The 21,091-nt window shown below is 48.7% G+C and overlaps 3 protein-coding genes and 1 long non-coding RNA gene across 5 annotated transcripts in view; 1 reads left to right on the forward strand and 3 right to left on the reverse strand.

Annotated features, from left to right (window-relative positions):
- Positions 1-5,213, forward strand: part of WDR33 (WD repeat domain 33) — a 66,859-nt gene extending 61,646 nt beyond the window's left edge. For both annotated transcript variants that reach the window (XM_058421971.1, XM_058421970.1), the window contains exons 19-22: positions 866-1,032; positions 1,163-1,255; positions 1,999-2,184; positions 4,577-5,213. In XM_058421971.1, coding sequence (XP_058277954.1) covers positions 866-1,032; positions 1,163-1,255; positions 1,999-2,184; positions 4,577-4,806 — 676 coding nt within the window. In that variant the 3' untranslated portion in view covers positions 4,807-5,213. The remainder of the gene's footprint in view (positions 1-865; positions 1,033-1,162; positions 1,256-1,998; positions 2,185-4,576) is intronic.
- Positions 452-8,297, reverse strand: LOC120757104 (uncharacterized). The gene is made up of 3 exons (XR_005702361.2): positions 7,736-8,297; positions 5,236-5,471; positions 452-1,232 (listed from the first exon to the last, which is right to left on the reverse strand). It is a non-coding gene; the product is annotated as an uncharacterized LOC120757104 (long non-coding RNA).
- Positions 8,298-8,360: 63 nt separating this feature from the next.
- Positions 8,361-9,020, reverse strand: SFT2D3 (SFT2 domain containing 3). The gene has a single exon (XM_040074631.2). The coding sequence runs from the start codon at positions 9,018-9,020 to the stop codon at positions 8,361-8,363; it is 660 nt and encodes a 219-aa protein (XP_039930565.1).
- A 4,464-nt stretch (positions 9,021-13,484) lies between these two features.
- FBXL12 (F-box and leucine rich repeat protein 12) lies at positions 13,485-16,130 on the reverse strand. Its single transcript, XM_040074337.1, has 3 exons — positions 16,045-16,130; positions 15,896-15,968; positions 13,485-15,670 (listed from the first exon to the last, which is right to left on the reverse strand). Exons 1-3 carry the CDS (start codon positions 16,128-16,130, stop codon positions 14,897-14,899), a joined length of 933 nt encoding a protein of 310 aa, XP_039930271.1. The 3' UTR covers positions 13,485-14,896.
- Between the last annotated feature and the right edge of the window lie 4,961 nt (positions 16,131-21,091).

Here is a 21,091-nt window from a genome sequence, read left to right on the forward strand (position 1 = left end):
TCACACAGCCAGCTGCAGGTTATCTGACATGGCACTGACAGCTCAGGAGGAGCCACTCTCCTCTCTCAAGAGCTCTCCAAGTCCCCCAGGGCAGCGTTGGAGGAGCTGTACTCAGTTAAGATGCAGTGCAGAACCCAGTCGTAGCAAATTCCTGAAGATGCCATTGGTACTTATAGACAGCACTTATCAACTTCAGGGCCACAATTACATTTTGCAACACAAAATTCATTAGTGCAGTTGGATAAACTGCTCTTCAGGTTGCAGAATGCCACTGTGCACTGTTCAGCCATCGCTGTGCCTACAGTTCCAAGGGCAGTCTAGATGCATTTGCTGAAGTTGTAAACTTGGAAGAGTGGAATGAAAAGGAGAACTGTCTGGCAAAAAAATCATAGACTTAATAGGAATGAGATCCTGTAATGTCTTCTTATAGCCACAACTCTCACGGCTTCTATGTTTGCAGTTTGTTTTATCATGGAAAGGAAAAAAAGGGAAGGGGGATGTAAGACCATCAGAGTGAAGGGGAACTCACTTAAACTTTTCCTTGGCTTATCTCACCTTGTATCTATCGTCACTCATCTGTTGTTTTTCCCACCTTTTCATTAAATGAATGCAGTATGTTTAATAATATTTTTCTTGTATGAAAAGCCAACATAATCAGTGGAAGGAAATATGAGAAGAAAATTACAAAGCTTACTATCAAAGTGCTCAAAGGCAGAAATGAGCGCTTTCCCACCTACAAATCCTGTTCTAGTAACTGTATGTGTTGTAGCATTAAGTGAAACAGTTCAGAAATTGGTTGATAATGAAACCGAAGCTGACTCAATTGTGCCTAAAAACCACATTTGTATCCTGTTCTTTCTTGTAGCTTCCGAAGAGGAGGACCCTCGAGACACGAGGGCCGGGGACCCAGGGGCAGAGATGGCTTTCCTGGCCCTGAAGATTTTGGGCCAGATGATGCTTTTGACTCTCCAGATGAAAACTCCAGAGGAAGGGACCATGGCGCTCGGGGGCGAGGTCGAGGTGCTCTGAGAGGTAAGGGGAATGTTCTTCCACACAGAAATACAAGGATGAGGAAGGAAAGGCATTTCTTGGGCAGATGATGTTATTTTCATGAATACAATGTCTCTTCTCACTGCTGTCCCCTGCTTCTCTTACTGCTCAGGAGCTAGGAAGGGTTTGCTTCCTACTCCAGATGAATTCCCACGCTTTGAAGGAGGGCGGAAACCAGAACCCTGGGATGGAAACAGAGAACCAGGTAAAAATTTTGGTGAAGCTTGTAGACGTCTACAATACAATAACGTTAAAACAATATTTTAAAAATCATGTCTGTTTCCTGTACCTCATATGTTTTATAGATACCAGTATTTTACCATGAGAAAAGCCAAAAGCAGTTCTCAGTCTTTTAAATTTAGGAAAAAAGCTATACATAATTTAACTGGCTCTAAATACAGCTGTCTTACTGAATAAAAGTGATTGTGGCCTTAAAGCCTTGATTTTCAGTTGTGCTCTTGTACTGCCCAGGCAGTTCTGGATGACTGAATCCCATGTCATGGGGTTTATTTAATATGTCTTTCACTGCCAACAGAAATCTTTCTCTGTGTTGCTGTCTTTTCAGCTGCAACATCTGGCAGCTTATATTTGCAGTTGTGTTACTAAGAGCAACCCCATATGGGGCAAGATAGAGCTGTAGAATGTCATGGAAAACAAAGCACAAATGACACATGAATAAATGAAGGTGTGATTGTCTCTAAAATACATGAAAATGTTTTATACTGGGAAAAACACTTTACATCTGCCACACTTTCCTTTCACATCATCTTTAAAATCTGTTTTACCTTTAGGTTTTTTACTAAACAATGGGACAGAGGAGAAGCTTGACATAATTTTATCAAATTGTGTGCCAAACAGTGTGGGCAGTTTGTCAATTTATGTGGCTGCCTTCAAAAATGAGGACTAACGATCCAATGAACATTACTTATCCTGTGTTTTTGTGCACAGGTCCTCGTCCAGATCACCCTCCTCATGATGGGCACTCTCCTGCCAACAGAGAACGTTCCTCTTCACTCCAGGGCATGGACATGGCCTCACTGCCACCACGGAAACGTCCCTGGCACGATGGGCCAGGAACCTCTGACCACAGAGACATGGATGCTCCAGGTGGACCTCCAGAGGAGAGGGGCAAAGGTAAAAAGCCCCTTTGATTGGAATCTTTAAGTAACACTGGCATGTGTTTAAGTTTCTCTGTTCAGAGGGGAAAAAGCTGAGCTGGTAAATACCTGATTTTACCAGCTGGGAAGTTAAAGTCCAGTCTTACAGGAACATATGAACAGAGGGATTTTCAAACATCAAATTCAAATCATGTCTCCAGCATTGCAGAAACCCCTTCTTTATTACCCTGTTCAAAAGTAGTTGTGTTTTGGTTCCCTGTTACTCCGGATAGAAAACTCATTAAGAGCATTTTTCCCTAATTTTCAGAATAATCATTTATTAATATTAATGCTTGTGATGTTATCCTTTAACTCAAATATAAAAACATTGAGCTTGAAGTGATACGTCCCTGAAGTGCTCTCTAAACCTCTGAAGACCTGACTTACTAAAATATTTTTTATATTTGATGACTTTCTAGTTACCTTTTGTGCACTTCTCTAATTGCTTTAAGAATCATACAAACTTTCAATATACACAACATCCATGGACAGACCTCTAGGACTTAATTGCTTTAAAAAAAAGGAGGAAAAATATTTTTCCTTGAGCTGTGCTAATCATTCACTAATTTCATTTGCTGTCTTGTGTTGTAATTACGTTGAATATTGGCTGAATGCCACTTCTGATTGCACTGAACTCCATCACTTCCAGCCTGAACCAGCTCCTCTCCAAATCAGAGCTCTGTTTATTCTTTCTAGAAGTTATTCTGTATCTTTCACTGTCTCTGTTACTATGTGTGTGCTACTTTGAGTTTTAAATTATCCTTTTCTAAATTAAAAGAGGTAACCAGGAATTGTACACACTGTTTAAGATGTGGTGTAACCATGGATTTCTACAGTTCTCCCGGATTTGTTCCACCTTCTCTATTCTTTCCTGATAGTTCCTGGTGTAGTTCCCTCTAAGTGGTCATGCTACTGTAACCCACAAAACACTTTTTTTTTGAGTCATTCCTATTAGCATCACACCAGTTCTTGATCCTATTTCTTACAGATCTCAGGACTTCGGTTCTCTTGTGTAAATACTGTCTTTCTTTAATGTCTTCACATTGGCTACCCACTGTCAGGTAGTGATCAGTGACAAACACCCTTCTCATCTGCCTCCTGAGCTGGCAGCCTGCAGCTCAAGTTGTTGGTAGACTGCACAGCTTTGTCTCTGCTGCCACTGAACACTGAATCCCATCTCTCACCATTGTCCCAAAGCTCATTCAGTTTTAACTGCATGTCACTCCTCCCCTCTTCCCAATGTGGCATTAGCAGCAGGTTTTATCGTTCCTTCACAGATGTTTTGAATATTTTTCCTTCCATATCCATGTGCTGTAGTTCTCAATTTAGCCAGCATCTATCAAATCTGTAAGGATTCCTTTTCTAGCTTCAGTAATCACTCTGATAACTCTATCAGATGCTTTATTAAAGTCAAAACAATTGTTGTCCAGGCACAAGTGTGGTAATTAACTCATAATGTGCTAAAGAAAGTTTAGAATGATGGCAGAATGCCTGATAAACCATGTGCAATACTTTTCCATATGTGGGCTATGTTACCTTCAGTTGTGTTGGTAAAATCATCTGAAGATTAAAACTTCCTGAATGTTTCTGTGAAACAATTTGGTGACTGTTTTACATGGAACCAACCACAGACAACAAAAGTCACTCCTGCTAAAGTGCAGCAAAAATAGCTGAATGTAGCTGTAGGATGTGTCCTTTAAACAAGGTTACCATTGATTTTGTTTTTTCAAAATACTGCTTCTTATTTTAGGCTAATGAATTGGGTTGGGTTTTTTTAATGTTCATATCGAACATATCAAAACCAAAAAGGTATGTGAGATTTGAAAATTCTACTCCTGGCAGTAAGAGCTTGAGTAGTTTTCGTTCCTGGTTAGTAGTAAAACAAAGCCTTTTTCCATTACTTTTAGCAAAAACTGAAACAAAACAGTAATGGTATTCATGCTCTTCACCATCAGCTTCAGCTGCCTCAATTTGTCAACAGTGCCATGTCTTTGTTTAGGATTTAAAAAAAGCATTTTGCAATAAAAACATAAAGAGAACCACAGATAGTGTTGAAGCACAAGAATGGGCAGTTTGGAGGAAGAGCTATCACTGTTCTGATTTCATTTCAGTGACTGCTGACAGTATCAAATATAAGCTCCTTTAATTCCCAAAGAATTGCTTGATTGTTGTCTGTTTTCTGAACTGTAATGGAGACACTAAATCTGGATAAGAAAATTGTACTGAGGGAGGAGGCATAAAACTGCAGGTCTCAGCTACAGCTGGTTCCTGAATGATGACACCACAGCAGAACCAGCTCAATCTGTGGCACATCTGAGAAGGGACTCGGCTCAAACTTACACCAGTAACCGGCTGTGCTTCCTTTGCAGCACGAGGAAATTCAGGACCTTCACCGAGAGCGCCAAAATCTGGGAGGTCCAGTTCTCTAGATGGAGACCACCACGACGGATTCCACAGGGATGAAGGCTTTGGCGGGGGCCCCGGGGGAGTCAGTAACCCTTCTCGAGGAGGAAGGAGCGGCAGCAATTGGGGGAGAGGAAATAACATGAACTCTGGCCAGTCCCGGAGAGGAGGATCTCGGGGTGGACGAGGCCGATAGAAGAGGCTTTGACTGGGTCGTGCCCAGTCCTTGCGGGACAATATTTAAATAGACTGCTACTCTGGACTCAGTCACCTGCAACGCCACGAACCTGGATTCTTAACTGGGATTACTGAATGTGCATTAGTTCCTAACAAGGGTCTTTCTTTTCCTAAATCAGTCATTTGCCTCTAGCTGCAATATTGTAGCTAGCTTTGTTTTGTTCTTTCCACTCCCATTCCCCTCACTTTCTTGTTTTGTCAAGAGCTGGAATTTCTTTTAAGTGTTGTGGAACATGGAGCATCTCCACAGATTTCAGTTCACCTCCAGACAGAAACTTGTTTCTATATGTACAGTTTGTCAAAGAGTTACGTTGGTTTTGTATGAATACAGAATGTAATTTGCGCAAAAATTAACAAAAAAATCAACAGTGTGTGATTCTTTACTCACCTATTACTACAGAGGGTTGTGTTTAGGCAAACTTGTGTTTCAGATGGAGCAACAGTACTACCTCCTGAAATCTCAGCCATTTAGAACACTGAGAGCAGATTCCTAATTTTTTGGTTTATCATGTATAGAGAGAAGTTTCATTTTCACCTTTAGCCACAGCTGTCTACAGATTACAATGGTGCTGACGTTAAAATTCCAAAATGCAGGCGGTCACCACTGCTTGCTAGTCTGCCATCCTGAAACAGAAAAGAGTGGAAAAGTGTTTAGAACAAGTTGTCAAAGACACAGCGTGAGTCACATAACTTGGATTGCAAGACTGACATCACAGCAAAGATTGGCATTCTACACTTGACCTAGGCAAGCCCAAGCCACGGATTTTTTGTTCAAAACAGCATCTGTCTGTGGAACTTGAGAAAGTTTAGCAGCTTGACTGGTATGTTTTACAGCAGCTGTGTGACACATTGTTTCAAGCTGTGGGTGTTCAGCAGAGTCTGGTGTATTAATTGCTGAAGTGCAATTCATCACTTCCATAATAAGTTTTTTAAGTGTCTTTTTCTTTAGGATATTGTTACCTGGTTTTACTAAAGCAGGGAAATGAGGACGAGGGGTTATTCCTATTTCCCACATTTCATAATAAAGGTGCTTACCAACCATGAGTTTGTTTTCCCCATAAATCATTCATATGAATCATCTCCAGCCACCATGTTATCAAAAGGCTCCTTTAATACCTAAAGCCTCAGTGAAAATGTTCTCATGTAAGTACTTGTTCTACAGATACCCCTCAGGAAGGTCCTGTATTAAAAGTAGAGCACATAATGAAAAATCACTACCAGGCTTCCCTCTCTCCTGCCTTGAATTTCAGGTTATAATCAGGATGAGACTTAGTTCTAGAGGCTCCTGCACCCCAGTAACACTTGGCAGCTGTTGCATCTTCTCACAGGCAGGTTTACCAAAGACTGGCTCGAGTCCTGATGTCCCATCTTACTTAAAGACATCAAAGCACAGATGCTCAACTGTTGTTCTCTTGGTTCAGTCGGTCACAAATACCGGTTTTTACTTGGGTTTTAATTTGTGGTGTATAAAATGACATTTGAAAATTGTAACTGATCACTAGCCTATAAATCCTTGTCATGGGGCTCAGGAGAGACAGAATATTTTTAGAGGAATTAACTAGAAACAGCTGAGATGCATCTGATAGGACACAGTTTGTCCCTTGAGAAAAAAATGCTTTTTAGCTCTATGTGAAGGACTTGGGGCAGTTTGGCTGTAAGTCTGGGAGTTAGGATTCGTCCTGAAGTTTTCATGACAAATACTAATGATTTAATCATTGGCAAAGAGAAAAGCTTGTCCTCTTAACTAAACCACAGTCCTTTGCCAAAACAAGTTAAAGTGTATCTAACAAGAGAAAACCCAGCTTTCTATAGACAACTCTTATTTCCTCTGATGATTGGTTAATTCCTTAAACTATTATGTTTGTGTTAAGTAATATTCTTCAGGGGGAAGCTTTTTAAATGGAGTTTTGAAGGATTACACAACCACATGCTCAAAAAGTCCTAAGAAAATCTGATAATTAGATGTATTTTCTACAATATCTTAGAAGGTAACAGCATAGCAAAAGAGACAGAAGCAGCTTCCCAGCCTGTGATACCATGACCCACTATTATTGGGAAATGGGCAGTTATTTAATGGCAATATACTTCTGTACTCCTCAGGTCATGTGAGGAATACAGAAGTGCTACACACAGACTCTCACGCTCTACCTGTTAGTTCAGAGGTTGTCTCAGATTTAATTTTTCAATGCTGTTCTGATAGCTCTGATCTACATTCTTAATGGAAAAAAAAAAAAAGTGACCATTAGTGAAATGTCTGTACTGACAACTGGACACAAATAGTTTTATTAAAGCAATCTACGTACACTTAAGTACCCCCTTTAACAATTTCAGTTTAATTCAGCAAAGTATTCGGTGACTATGTTAAAACTAACTAGTGCTAGCAGGTAAGCATGGCCGTGGCTTTACTTTCTCCACGAGGCACAAATGCTCAGTGAGATACTCACTGGGGGCTCTGTTGTCCCAGTTGCCTGCAGTGGTCCCATACAGAGCCCAGATGTGAGCAGCCAGCTCTGGCAGCCTGAATTCAGCGCCCTGCTAAGGCAGCTCAGCTTCTGCACTCAAGCAGAGCTCCAGTTACCGCCAAGTCTCTTTGTGAAGGTCAGGCTGTGACAAGTAAACAACTCCTGCCCAACTTCAGAGATACATATATATATATATATATACACACACACACACAAAAGTAAAGTTCTAGGAGCGGAAGCTACCCTTTTAAAGCCCCATTTGGTCCCTCACAGCAGCTGTAAGGCAGCAGTAGCTGCAAACGCCAGTTCTCTTAAACTAACATCAGCACTTTGCATCCTCTCATCATCATGCAGGAACGCCCCCTCCCCTTACAATTACGGGCAGTGTTTGTGACCCACAGCCCCAGGAAAGTTTGTTTCACTTACTGGATGGTTATTTTAAAGCTGCTTTTTAGAGAGAAAGGCAGTTCAGTGGCCACAGTCTTCATATTCACCACTGGTCTGAGGTGACAGCAAAACCAGTATGTGTTCATAGTGTGGGGGCCAGCACAAAATGAGGTAAAACAGTTAATTTTTCAATGTTCTCCCCCAGACTCGATCGCATTTTGCTAAATCATCTTCGTGTTTCAGCATCCGCGCGCACCTCAGCTGCTCCTCAGTAGCGGGCACGTCCACAACGACACCGCACCGGCTCCGATGCCGGGGTCTGCAGCAGCCGCTGCAGCAGCCACACGGTCCCACGCTGGAGGTAGAAGCGGGATGCTGCCAGCTCCCCACCCAGAGGTGGAGCGATGCCAAGCCGTGGCACTGGAGCTGGCAGCGCGGTAAGGCAAATAACGAGCTGGGGGCGGCTCGGCAGGCTGGCACCGCACACAGCACCCACAGCTCCGAGTCACCGGGGCCGCTCCGGGCTGGCCAGGAAAACGCGGCGGGACGCGGAGGAGGCGAAGAGCGGCGGCGTCCCCCGTCTCGGAGTCGGCCGGCTACGGCGCCGGGCTCTCGGTCCGTGTGCGAGGCACTCCTCCTCCCCGCTGCGGCCGCAGAGCCGGGCTCACAGAGGCAGCAGCGCCTTGCCTCTGCCGCACACCGCGGCGCGCAGCAGCCCGGCGAGGCGGCGCAGGCCGGCGGCACCGCCGGGCAGCGCGGCCAGGAGCGCGGCGGCGGCGATGCCGAGCTGCGCGGCGGCGCCCAGCGCCGTCAGCGCGGTGCTGCGCAGCCCCAGCGCGGCGTAGAGCGTCCCGAAGAGCGCCCCGAGGTACAGCAGCGCCCCGCGGCCGGGCTCCCGCAGCAAGCGGGCGGGCCCGCGCAGCAGCGCGGCGGCGCCCAGCGCGCACAGCGAGCCCAGCGACCAGAGCAGCGCGAACTTGCGGGCGCGCAGCAGCAGCAGCGGCACGCACAGCCCGGCCAGCCCGAAGCACAGCGCGGCCAGAAGCGCGCACAGCCCGCTGCCCGCCAGCCGCTGCCAGCGCGACAGCCCCGGCAGCCACGGGTCCTCCTCCGCCGTCCAAGGCCACACCGTGGCGCCCGGGGCAGAGCCCGGCGGGAACGGGTTCAGCGCCCCCAGCCAGGCCCGCAGCCCGCCGCCGTCCCCCGCCACCTCCTGCGAGCCGCCGGCGGCCGGCGCCGCGGGGACCGCGCTGGGGCCGGCGGCGGCAGCAGCAGCCTTGGACTGCGCGAGGTACTCGTGCAGCTGCCGGCCCAGGTCCGCCATGGCGGGGACGGCACCGGGCGCTACCACGCTCCCTCCGCCCACCCCGGCGCCGCCATGTTCCCGGGCAGGGGCCACATCCGGGGCACGGCAGAACGGGCGGCCGCTGCCCGGCGAGAGGAGCGCGCGTGCGCCGCGGCTCTGAGGCGCAGGGCGCGTGCGCGGGGATCGTGAGGGCAGTGGGGGCTGAGGAGGGGGGAGACAGCGCCGGGCTTGTGAGACAGCGCCGGGCTTGTGAGGGCTATGGGGGCTCTGCGGTCTGGGAGAACTGAGAGGGCTGTGAGGGCAAGGAGATCTTTGGGGGCTGGGAAGGCTGTGGAGACTGCGAGGACTCTGCGGCGTGAGGTCTGTGAGCAGCATTGTGGCTGTGAGGGCTATGTGAGCTCTCTAGGACTACGGCGTACCTGAGGGCTGTGTCGGCTGTGAAGTGCTATAAGCCTGGGATAAGCCTGTTAGTGATTGATGGGCAGGACTATAAGTGATTGACAGGTGGAATCAGCCCAGGAGATGGATTGACAGGGGGTACTAAGAGTAATAGGCCACCTCTGACCTGCACCTAAAGTACCGGGCCTGTGTGCTTTCCTTCCTGTGGAAATTAACTGTAATTCCCATCCAGGAGCCCATGCTGGAAATTTGATTTGCACCTCCAGAAGTGCAGTGTGCTGGACTGCTTCTGTGCTGATACATTGCTCTGCATCACAGTAAATTGACATTTCAGGCTCCAGGAGACTGCGAGCTTGTGATGCTACATAAGGCTGAGAATTAACCTGCAGAGCGCCATGGCTGTGTGCAAAGTTTAAAGGCTGCAAGAGGAGAGTGACTGCCACACGATTGCCTTCCAAATTACAGTTATCAGTCGTGAGGGGGAAGGTCAGCAAACACTATCCGTGCTGGCACATGTTGCCATTTGAGACTTATGTTGAAACAAATCCATGTAGCCTTAGACTCCGAGATTCAGCAAATATGGTAGAAAGTGCTGAGAAAAAAACTACAGTGTTGCACCAGTGTTTGGTGCAGCTTACACGACGCAAGGGGAAGGTGCAGAGCAGCGCTGGTTCAGCAAGCTGTTGCTGTCTCAACATCAAACTTACATGCTGTGAAAAGCAGACACATCCTGGAGTCACGAATTTTCCTGCTCAGCTGTGTGTACCATCACATTCATTCACTCTCCAAAACCCAGGTTCTCCTACTGTAGGTCCTAAAACAAAAAGTAAGCACTGGCCTTCCTTTTCCCCTTGCTGTCTCACAGAGTCCAGTTCCAAAATTAAGAACAGGTAGTTCAGAATTTGTCCCCTGGAAGAGGTTCTAGAGAAGAAAGAGGCTGTGCTGGAATTTGCTTTTCTTTTGCAGCCTATAAACTACCCAGCCAACAGCGAGACGTTTTGTCTTCCTTCCCAGCTGTATGCAGGATTACATTCTTTCAGTCTCGAAGATTCAGGATCCACAACGGAGTCACTACACGGACTGCTCCCGCGCCAATAGTGCCAGGACAGAAAGGGCGTGACTTGCACCTGGGCACTGTGAGCGCTCACGGAACACACCACACGATGGCGGTGCGTACTTGCAAAAGAAAATGCACCTTGACCGGCTCTAAACCACCCAAAATGTAGATCCGCGTTCAAAACGTCACTGCTCTCAAATAAACTGTGTCAGGACAGAAAGATTTCGCTGATCTCCTCCTTCCAAGAACAAACTCCTATTTGCACTGCACTCAGAACGAACTCCTCAGTGCGAATAAATTTTTTCTCTCTCAAGTAGTTCGGCTACAAACTTGAAAACCACCGGCAACAGTGTAGCTCACAGAAGTGCCAGCTGAGAGGGCTGTTGCTGGCCGGGAGCTGCCGCTGCCACACGGAGCTGCACCCAAACCCCTGCTGTCAGCACTTCCCTTCTCAGCTCCGTGCACCATCGGAATCCTCTCAGAGTCAGGAGCCAAACCTGAACGGCACCGCTGATTGCTCACAGACTAAAGGTGCCCAGACAGAAAGCTCAACAGCTTGGCTTTTGCATTCCCACTGTAATGCTTCAGCAGAGCTAACCCATAGAACTGCAGAGTAGGAAAAGCAATTAAATTCCCCAAGATCACCCAAAGAAGGGAGGGAAGGCACCGCAAGGCAAAGGAGGGGTAGGTAAGTCATGGTAGCAGCACAGTATGTAAGGCAAGGCAAGAGGCATAGAAAGGGAAGGAAACCTGCTTGGCCCAGTGTTTCAGGTGCTCATGATGGGCTACTGAGTAGAGAAAATGAGTTTCTGTTCTGTTCTGACACCTCTGGTGTAGAAAATCCAAGTGTCACGTGAAAAGGTGAGGTGTCTTCAGCTCTTAGTGTGGGGAGGTTTATTCAACCCTTAGTGTTTAATTTCCTCTGTCAGCTTCCCAGGAAAGCCAAGACCCTTGTGCCTCATCTGTTGGTCAGCATCCTGTTAGGGGCACCTTTCCCTGAACAGTCCTACTGGATCAGAGGGTGATTTGACTGACTTAGTCAGGGAAACACACTAACAGCAAAAGGGAGACCCCTCAGCGCCTCTTCTCCTTTATTTGATTATGTCACCCACTGCCAGTGACTGCCAGGGCTCGGGAAGGGCCCTGGCACTTTTCATGAGTTACATTTTTGTTGGATGCTTTCAATGTTGTGGCTGGGCTCTGCAAGAGTGAAAAAATATATCAGCACATATAATTGGGAAGGAGTTTGCATTGCAGTGTGAGAGTGTTGCAAATAAGGGTTTGCACATGGAAGAGGAAGGGCAGCAAAGCCTTTGTGTCCTGACTCATTCCGTGTGAGGGCCAAGAGCAGCCGTGTCCACCGTGAGAGCAGCGCTTTGGGCTGGTTTGTGGCACACAGCCACAGCAGCACTGAGTGCGTGACAGAGATGGAGAGGGACCGTGGTTATCTCCACACCGTCCCATGTGGAGATACAAAGTCCACTGCTATCAAAGAAAATGTGACAGAATAGAAAGACTTCGCTGACTTTCCCTTCCGTTTGCAAGCTTGTATTCACACCACAATCAAGTGGCAGGTATTTTTCCTTGCAGCCTGTAAACTGCACACACAATCCTGGTGCAGTTTCATTCTCAGCTATATGGTGGCATTGTGCACTTGCAGTCTCTCAGAGCCTGAAATGTCCATCTACTTCTTACACAGAGAAATGTGTTACGACAGAAGCAGTCCAGAAATCTGCTCCTGTCAAAACATGCCAGTGCCACACACTTTTCTTTTCAGTTGTATGTGCTGTCACATTCTGCCACTCTTGCAGTCCAAATCTAAATGGAAAAGTTTCCAGCTACATGTCACATAGATAAATGTGCCAAGGCAAAAAGGTTGCTTGGACCTTTGGAAACTTGTATTCACAATTAAGTCTCAGTCTTCTTTCCCCTGGCAGCCTGTGAACTTCAGGCACACCATAGTTCTCTGTATTTTTCCTACTCATTTATTCTGATTCTGAGCCAGTAACTGGAGCTGGCTTTGAGGGTCCTTCCCCCACATCATCATCATCATTCACTGGGCGACTGGTTTTGATTTTGTGCTTTTTTCCATGGTAGGCGTTACTGCCGTTGGCTTAGGCTCACTGTCTGGTTTAGCTACAACCTGAGTGACGGGTGCCTGCTGCAGTCTGAGTGACGGGGCTATCTGCTGATTTATGTCCCTGCCCCCTGCCTCTATCTGCTGCCCTACAATATCTAGCAGAGTGTGATAAGCATATGCCAGGCAGGGCCCAGCTTATTGCAACGAGCTTTTTCTCCTTAGAGTCATCATTGCAGTTCTTGCAAATATTTCCCCACCTCCTCTGGGTTCTGAATTTGTTCACATGGAAAGTCCCAGGCTATGAGGTCAGTGAATTCCTTCAAGGTCTGGCCCATTTCCCCCCATTCCCCACACCACTCGGGATTTTCCAGGCCTGGATCCATGCTGGGGTCAGGGGTCTCCTCAACCCCTCCAGATATCTCAGGCCTCACTCCAGACAAGCTGCAGACCATATAGAGGAAGCTTGCCAGATAAAATACCAAGTGGACTCTTTAGCATTCAGGGGACACATAACATTCTCAAAAGGTGACATACCAGATTTAAAGAAGAAGGAGAAGATGAAAGGCTGGGAAACCTCTTCCCCTCCTCCTCCCATAAAAAACTGGGTGCAATTACTGTTAAACCCCCAAAACAGGCTACTGAAACTGGAACACAGGGAAGGACAATGATAAACAAACCAGTGCCATTGTTAACTCCCTATAAATCATTATCACCATGCCCAGCAAAATAGCAACCCAAATTCATGCCCCTCTACTATAAAAGCTATGTGCCAGGGACAGTACTGCAGCTATCTGTGGAGAAAAAGCAAACCTAGGGGTCAGAAAGGTATTAACACCTCAAACAGGCTTAGGGAGCAGAGAAACATCAATAACTCAACACAGAGAGACAGTATAAATTATGTAAGTGTAATTAGTTAATGGAAAACTGGCATGTTGTGACTGTGGAGATATTAAATTCTGTTGTTGTGCCATCAGGTTTGCGAAGATCAGGAGAACACTGAGGTTCTTGCTGCATCTCACTGTGCCTTGATTGACTGATGGATTTTTTTGGTTTTGGTTTTCCCTTTTCCTGTTGTACTGTCCCTCCCCATCCCAGAGAGTGCTGGAACAGGGAATGCTGGAGGTTTTAATGAGGCTGATTCCACCAGTGTTGATCTCATTGTCTGGGATAAACACGGAGCTGTAGTTACTAAGTCAGCAGCCTTGGGATGTTTTCCAAAGCAGAGCTGGAATGTTTTACCTTTGGATATTTGCCCTGAAGGCACCCTGAGACTGGGTTTAGGATCAAAAAAAAGGACAAGGGCACAAAGACCACCCTACAGAAATGAGGATTTTACTGCAGGGAGGGTCACTGCCGTCCAGGACCATCTGAATCCCAAAGGTTTACTGCATGTGCTGCAACTGAATGGAGGGCAGGGGGTATCTGGGGTGAAAACAGGGCAGAAAAGGCTCGACGGAGGATTAGGTGTCCTGCTCTGTTTCCTCTGGGATCCTCTTGTCACAAGCAAGAGGGCAGGAGAGATGCCAAAGCAGGTTTAAAACAAAATGAAAAAACAAAAAAAACAAGTCCTAAAAGCAAGGATTCAAATGAAAGTTAAATCTTGCAAGTTTTTTAAAATAAATACGATATTTGTTTAAAAACATAGACTAAAAGTTAAGAACAACAACCTAACATTTAGATGGTTATCTGATGTTAAAGTATTGGGGGATGAGGAGGAGGAGGATGTGAATGCAGACAATAGAAGGTGATGAGAAGATGTGGATGTTACCAGCAAAATCCAGAGGTAACGACAGCCCCAGCAATATCTGGGGCAAACAGGATGTCTGGCTCTTGAGACCAGGTGTTCAGGGGTCCTCATGACCAGTCTGACAAGTGGTTTGAAGATTTGAATTTGAAGGAAAGGAGAAGGAATTGGTAACTGTGAGGTTTTGGCTGCCAGGTCTGTTTTTTCTATGACAGAAGGGCGCCTCACTTCACTCCTTGAATTCTGCACTCATTAAGCTGCTGCCTAATCCTTGGCAGTGGAGAAAGAGGAGAAGACAGAGCTTACACTTGTCATCACCCCAGCCAGTTTTTGCTCAGTGAGGTTCTCTAAGGCTAGGTGTGCTTCCCAGCTTCCCTATTCCTCTGACCCATGGAAAACATGGAGAGGGGAATCCTACCAAAAGCTTGTTTACAAGCTTTGTTATTTTCATGGCAACCTCTTTTCACATAGTTATGTGAAAAACGTAATATTTTTAAGGCAAATGGGAATTCTCTGTCCCAAAGCTATATATATGGGAACAGGCTTTATCCCCAAAAAAAAAAAAAAAAAAAGCACTTCAGGTGTACTAAGGAAGGATAGCACCTCTTCAGGAGTCACGGAGTGTGAGATATGGTGCAATGTGGAAAATTCTCCTGAATCTTATCGAGGAGTTCATCTTCAAAGCAAGTTCCACCTAATTTGAGGTGGTTCAGGCGAGGCAGCACTTGCAACAAAGCGATAACAGTACCAAGGGAGACCAAATCATAGAGGTCAAGGCACAGGGTCTCCAGGTGCTCCAGTGTCACAATAGCAGCCAGCCCCCTGTTTGTCAGGAAGTAGGCATTGCTGATTTCCAGGTAGCGGAGCTGCTTCATGTGGCGCCCGATGAATACCATGGCAGCATCGCCAATGCTGCAGTGCCGTAGGATCAGGCGTTCGAGCTCTTCCAGGTGTGGAGCTGCTGCTTGGATCCCCTTATCAGTGATGCGGTAGGTGCCACAAAGACTCAGCGTCTTCAAGTGTTTCTGTGAGGAAACGTCAAGAAGATGATGGTCAGAAAAGGTGGGAACGCTGTGGACAGCGAGGTGTCGTACCTGTGGGGGTGGCACCCGAGGGGAGACGCAGAACCAGGCATCGGGGATGTCGCAGAGGCTCAGCTCCAGCGCGGTGACAGAAGCGGGCATGCTCTCGTACGGGACACGGCGGAGGTCAGTCTCGGTCAGGCACAGCCGGTGGAGCTGGGGACAGCGCTTCCGCAGGGCGGCCAGCAGTGCCGGTGAGAGGAGCCGCTGCTTGCGGCCGGAGCGAGGCACGCCCCGCATCCGCAGGGTGCGCAGGCTGTCGGGGAGGCGGTGGCGCACCAGGTGCCACAGCGTGCGGCGGGTGATCTGTGGGGCGAAAGGGCCCGGTTCCAGGGGATGGCGTGGGGAAGGGCACCCCTGTCGCAGTGGGGTGCTTTCCCCCCATTTCCCTCAGCTGCCTGCAGCGGGGTGCTCTGACCCCCCAGGCTCAGTCTCTGTCCGGGGTGAGGTGATGTCGCCTCCCCCCATCCCTCCTGCCCGCAGCGGAGCTCTCTCCGCCCCCGCCCCGCCGTGGGGACGGGCGGCCCGTACCCGGTGAGGGCTCAAATCCACATGCGTCCAGACCGCCCGGTCCTGCGCCAGCTGCTGCCACCGCCGGCAGACCCTGCGGGGAGGCGATCGGCCGTCAGCGCCGGGGCGGGGGAGCGGCAGGCGGCCGGTCCCGCCCGGGGAGACCCTACCTGGCCGCTCGCAGGCGGTCCCGCAGCGGCAGCAGCGCCAAGACCCGCACCAGCACCGAGTCGGGCAGGGCCGGCCGCGCCGCCATCGCGGCCGTTACTACAACAAACCCGCGGCGCGGCCTGGAGACGCCTCCGCCGGCACGGCCGGAACGGGCACGGCCCCCGCAGCGACCGGTAGGCCCCGGGAGCTTCGCTGGGCTCGGGACCTCCCTGTTTAACTCCCTTCCTTACCGACAACTCCCTCCCGGTGCCTCTTCGCTCCTCTGCATTGAGCCCCGGTGTCTCATCCGGTGTCGCCAACCCCATGGTACCTCTTGTTCCCATGTCCCCTGCTCGGTGCCTCCTGTCCCCTCACCCTCCTCACCAGCCCACCGCCGGTGCCTCTTCTTTCCTGGCACTGCCCCCCTTGGTGTCTCTCGGAGGAGAAGTGGCTTAGCACTGACCATTCCTGGTCCAGTCACTCCCCCTGAAGTGTTGTTTCTAACACCCTTCTAATATTCATGTGGCACCAGCTCGCATAATTTCCTCTTTGAATACCCAGAAGTCCATTACAGGACGGGAGCAGCTGTCATGACTCTCTCTCAGAGGAGAGCCTGAATATCTGCAGCGCATAGCTGCAAACCAGAAGAAGAGAACACCAAGTCATAGATTCAACACTGACTTCGGGAGAATGCTTGAGCAGGTAAAAATATGCTGTCCCTACCTCTGCAAATCTTCATTGTCCTCTGGAACACAACATATTTCACCAGACAGCACTTTGGAGTTGTCTGCTTGTTTCTTTCCCTCTCATGCCTGTGGACACACACCATTGTGTTTTCTCTTTATTCTGACACCCCAGGACCTTCACAAGTGCACCTTCACACTGGTACTAACCTCATTGCCCCAGTGTCCCCAAACACACCCTTGTCTCTTTCATAGCCCACACCAAGTGCTTTTTGCCCACAACTAATGGTCTCTGAGCAGAGATCTCCTTGTCCTGATGTCCAGAAGCCGTTTTACTCCATTTGGTAGCAGGTTTCTGTGATGTATTTTCACATCCAATGTGTAGGTGGAGCAGGAAGGGAGAAGCCTGAAGAGACTTTCTAAAAGTCTGACCAGCAAATTATTTGCTTCTATACAGGCGCAAACAGAATTTTCCCTGGTGGGAGGAGGCTCTGGCATGCAGTTGTAGTGGCAGTAGCAGCAATCACCAGACTTGTCCCTGTACTTTCATGGGTTTGGTAACACCCTGGTCTCCCTGAGGAGGTGAATCTTCAGAGGCATCAGGGCAGAATACATGTAAGATTTATGTCAGCCAAGTCAGGATGCTGAGCTGAGCCAAGACTGCTGCTGAAGCACTACGGTACAGCTGAAGGTCTTTTCACCAGGAAGCCTCAGAGTCTGAGGTTCAGTTGTGGCAGAAAGCAAACTGAACTCCTTCCCCTTGGGACTCGTGGCTGCCTGTGCTGTGGACCTTCTTCTGCAGTTCAGCAGTGTGTTGGTTTTGCACAGCCTTGTTTTTGGTAGCCAGAGGGGCCACAGAGGTGGCTGCTGTGAGAAGCTGTGAGAAGCTTCCACCACATCTGGCAGAGCCAGTCCCTGATGGCTCTGAAGATGGACATGCTGCTGGCCAAGGCTGGGCCAGTGAGAGATGTTGGTAATGCCTCAGTGATAACACATTTAAGAAGAAACTCAAAACAGAGGGAGGTGCACTGTTAATTCCAGCAAGAGAAGAGGTGAGAACATGTGAGGGAAACAACATGGAGACACCAAGGTCAGTGGGGAAGGAGGGGCAGGAATTGCTCCAGGTGCTGGAGCTGAGATTCCTCTGCAGCCACGGTGACGCCATGGTGAAGCAGCTGAGACCCTGCAGCCCATGGGGATTCACAGGGATGCAGAGATCCACCCACAGCCCATGGGGATCCACAGGGGATGCAGAGATCCACCCACAGCCCATGGGGATCCACAGGGATGCAGAGATCCACCCACAGCCCATGGGGATTCACAGGGGATGCAGAGATCCACCCACAGCCCATGGGGATCCACAGGGGATGCAGAGATCCATCCACAGCCCATGGGGATCCACAGGGATGGAGAGATCCACCCACAGCCCATGGGGATCCACAGGGATGCAGAGATCCACCCACAGCTCATGGGGATCCACAGGGATGGAGAGATCCACCCAAAGCCCTTGGGGATTCACAGGGATGCAGAGATCCATCCACAGCTCATGGGGATCCACAGGGATGCAGAGATCCACCCACAGCCCATGGGGATCCACAGGGATGCAGAGATCCACCCACAGCCCATGGGGATCCACAGGGATGAGGGGATCCACGCACAGCCCATGGGGATCCACAGGGATGCAGAGATCCACCCACAGCCCACGGGGGATGCAGAGATCCACCCACAGCCCGAGGGGGAGGTGCCCAGACTGCAGTGGGTGGATGCCTGGGTGAGGCTGTGGTCCAGTGGGAGACCTGGAGGAGAGAGCGCTCCCTGCTCCCGGGCTGGAGCAGCCTGTCCTTGGAGGACTGCACCCCACGGAAGGGTGACCCACGCTGCAGCAGTTATGGGAGGACTGCTGCTTGTGAGATTGGAACCACGCTGGAGGAGTTCACAGAGAACCGTCTCCTGTGGCAGGGACCCCACAGACTCACAGGGGAAGGACTCCTCTCTGAGCAGTGGAAGATCCCATGCTCAGGTAGGTAAACTGGAGGTCCAGGTGGGAGAAGTAGCCATCTGCTGCTACGAGCATGTGCCAGGAAGTGGGAGGTCACATTCCAGATCTGCTGTTTCCCAGACCAGAGGAGTGCCCTTACAGTTGAAAAACACTTTCACAGTTCACTGTATCAACACCTTCATTCATGGCATGTGTAAGAGCCTTGGGGGTGCTTATGGCACAGGGAGGGGCAGGGGTCCTTGGGCTCATTTCTGAACACTGTGCACATGTGGTACAGACTGACGAGTCAGGATGCAGGGAAGCTTGGGTCTGCACTTCATTTTGTTTCTGATTTATTCATATCAAAAATGGCTGTTTAATCAAATTATGGTTTTTGGCATTTTGATAGTTGAAAATCCTGGTTTAGGATTAAAATATATGAATTGAAAATGGCTATGAAGGAAGCAATAAACCTTTATATAATCAGGATGAGCATGAGGAAAAGGATAAATCCTACCTTATTCTAGCAAGATGGGGGAGATTGTGGATGTTGGGAGATTCTAAAGATGCTTTAAAATCTATGAATAGAAAATTGAAAATTCGTTTGAATGTTGCAGAATATCTGTAACTAGTGCTGTATTCCAAATAAAAGTCAGAGGATTAAAATTGATTAAAAGATATTAATGTATTTCTGTTTTATCACCAACTTGAACAAAATTTCAGGTTATAGAGGTGTGTTGGTTTTGGCTGGGGTAGAGTTAATTTTCTTCCAGGCAGTGGTTGGCATGAATGTGTTTTGGATTTGTGCTGAACTTGGGGTTGCTAATCTAGAAATGTTTTTGTTATTGCTGAACAGAACTTTTACAGAGCCAAAGCCCTCACTGTCCGTTATATTGCTGTGCTGGGGAGAGTGCTGGGAGCACGTAGGAAGCTGGGATGGGATACACCCAGGACAAGTGATCCCAACTGACCCAAGGATATTTCAGACCTTATGGCATCATGCTCAGCATATAAAGCTGGGTGGAAGAGGGAGGACGACGGGGATGCATGGAGTTTGTCTTCCCAAGTCACCGCTCCACGTTGTTTTGGTTTAAAAGACAGACATCTTCCAAGGAAGATGGGAACCCTCCAAATTATTATAACTTTGAAATTACAGGGCTTTCAGGCAAAGATATAGGAAAAATAATGTCAGTTCTTTACTAATATATATATATAAAACAAGGCAAACAAACCGCAGTAGCTATGGCAGTAACACCAAAGAGAACCATGAACGCAGTCCCAGCCATGTCTCAGCGGTGACGCTTTCCCTTTGGTGCAGTTCCAGTCGCAGCCACCAGGGGCGCTGCTGGCTCCCGGCCGGCAGGGGTGTGCAGTGACTCCGCCGCGCCTGCAGGGGGCGCTGTGCCGCGAGCTCCGGGCCGCTCCCCACACGGTAATGGCGGCTCTGCTGAGGGGGAGAAAGGGAAAAGGCTTTTCTTAGCAAACTCATGGGGCACAGCCAGTCCCAGCGCCCCTCCGGACGGCGAAATGGGCTGCAGCAGGAACCTCGCAACGGCAGCCGGAAGGGCAGAGGCAGGCACACCCAGGGTGGCAAACAAAGCGTAGCAAAAACTAGTGGCAGGAATCGCAGGGGTCCAGGTGGACATGGGGTGTTGGGTTAAAGTGTACAGAAACACGCAAAGCAGAGGCAGAAAGCAGCGGGGCTGGGCAGTAGAAAAATTGCAAGTTATTTACTTCTTGTCCAGATTTAAGGCAAGCATAGAGTGTATAGTTTTTGTGTGTCTATGGCCTCAGCTGTCTCCAGTACATTACATGGAACTGGTGTTTGCCATGGGCTGTTCTTTCCTCCTTTCTTTCTCTAAAACTTGGCACCAACTTTCACTCTCTGTTTTAACAGAATTGTTGACATAAGTGATTTGTACAGAATGGTTCAAAAGAGAAATAGATTACCAAAACAAGCCTTAAGGTTCTTAGAAGAGTGGCTGCATATTTCCTTAGAACTCAGGATCAGGATTTACAGCTCTGGCAGATTTTCTGCCCCTCAAAAGTTTTATACTCACATTTTCAACATCAGAATGATTGCTGTGTCTTATTAATCCTGCAGTGTAAGTCTGCTGCAAAACCTGGCATTCATCCTTCTCTAGGGAGAAATAGGGAGGTGGCAGCATTAAGCACCCAACAGCTCCATTTCTGCAGCTTTTTGGCTGGGGCACTGTGGCAGAAATGTAGCAGCAATGCCGTTCTGCTCCCTGCTTTTCATGTGACTTTTGAGCTCCTGCTTCACACACAGCCCTTGGCAAAGAATGGATCCCACTGAGCAGGGCTGGGCCTGCAGCCAGTGCCCTGATATGGGGTGTGTGGGGTCATTCCTTCTCTTCCTGGGGTGGTCACTGACTGATTTCTCCT

Source organism: Hirundo rustica, chromosome 10 (assembly GCF_015227805.2).
Source record: "Hirundo rustica isolate bHirRus1 chromosome 10, bHirRus1.pri.v3, whole genome shotgun sequence".
Classification (NCBI taxonomy): Eukaryota; Metazoa; Chordata; class Aves; order Passeriformes; family Hirundinidae; genus Hirundo; species Hirundo rustica.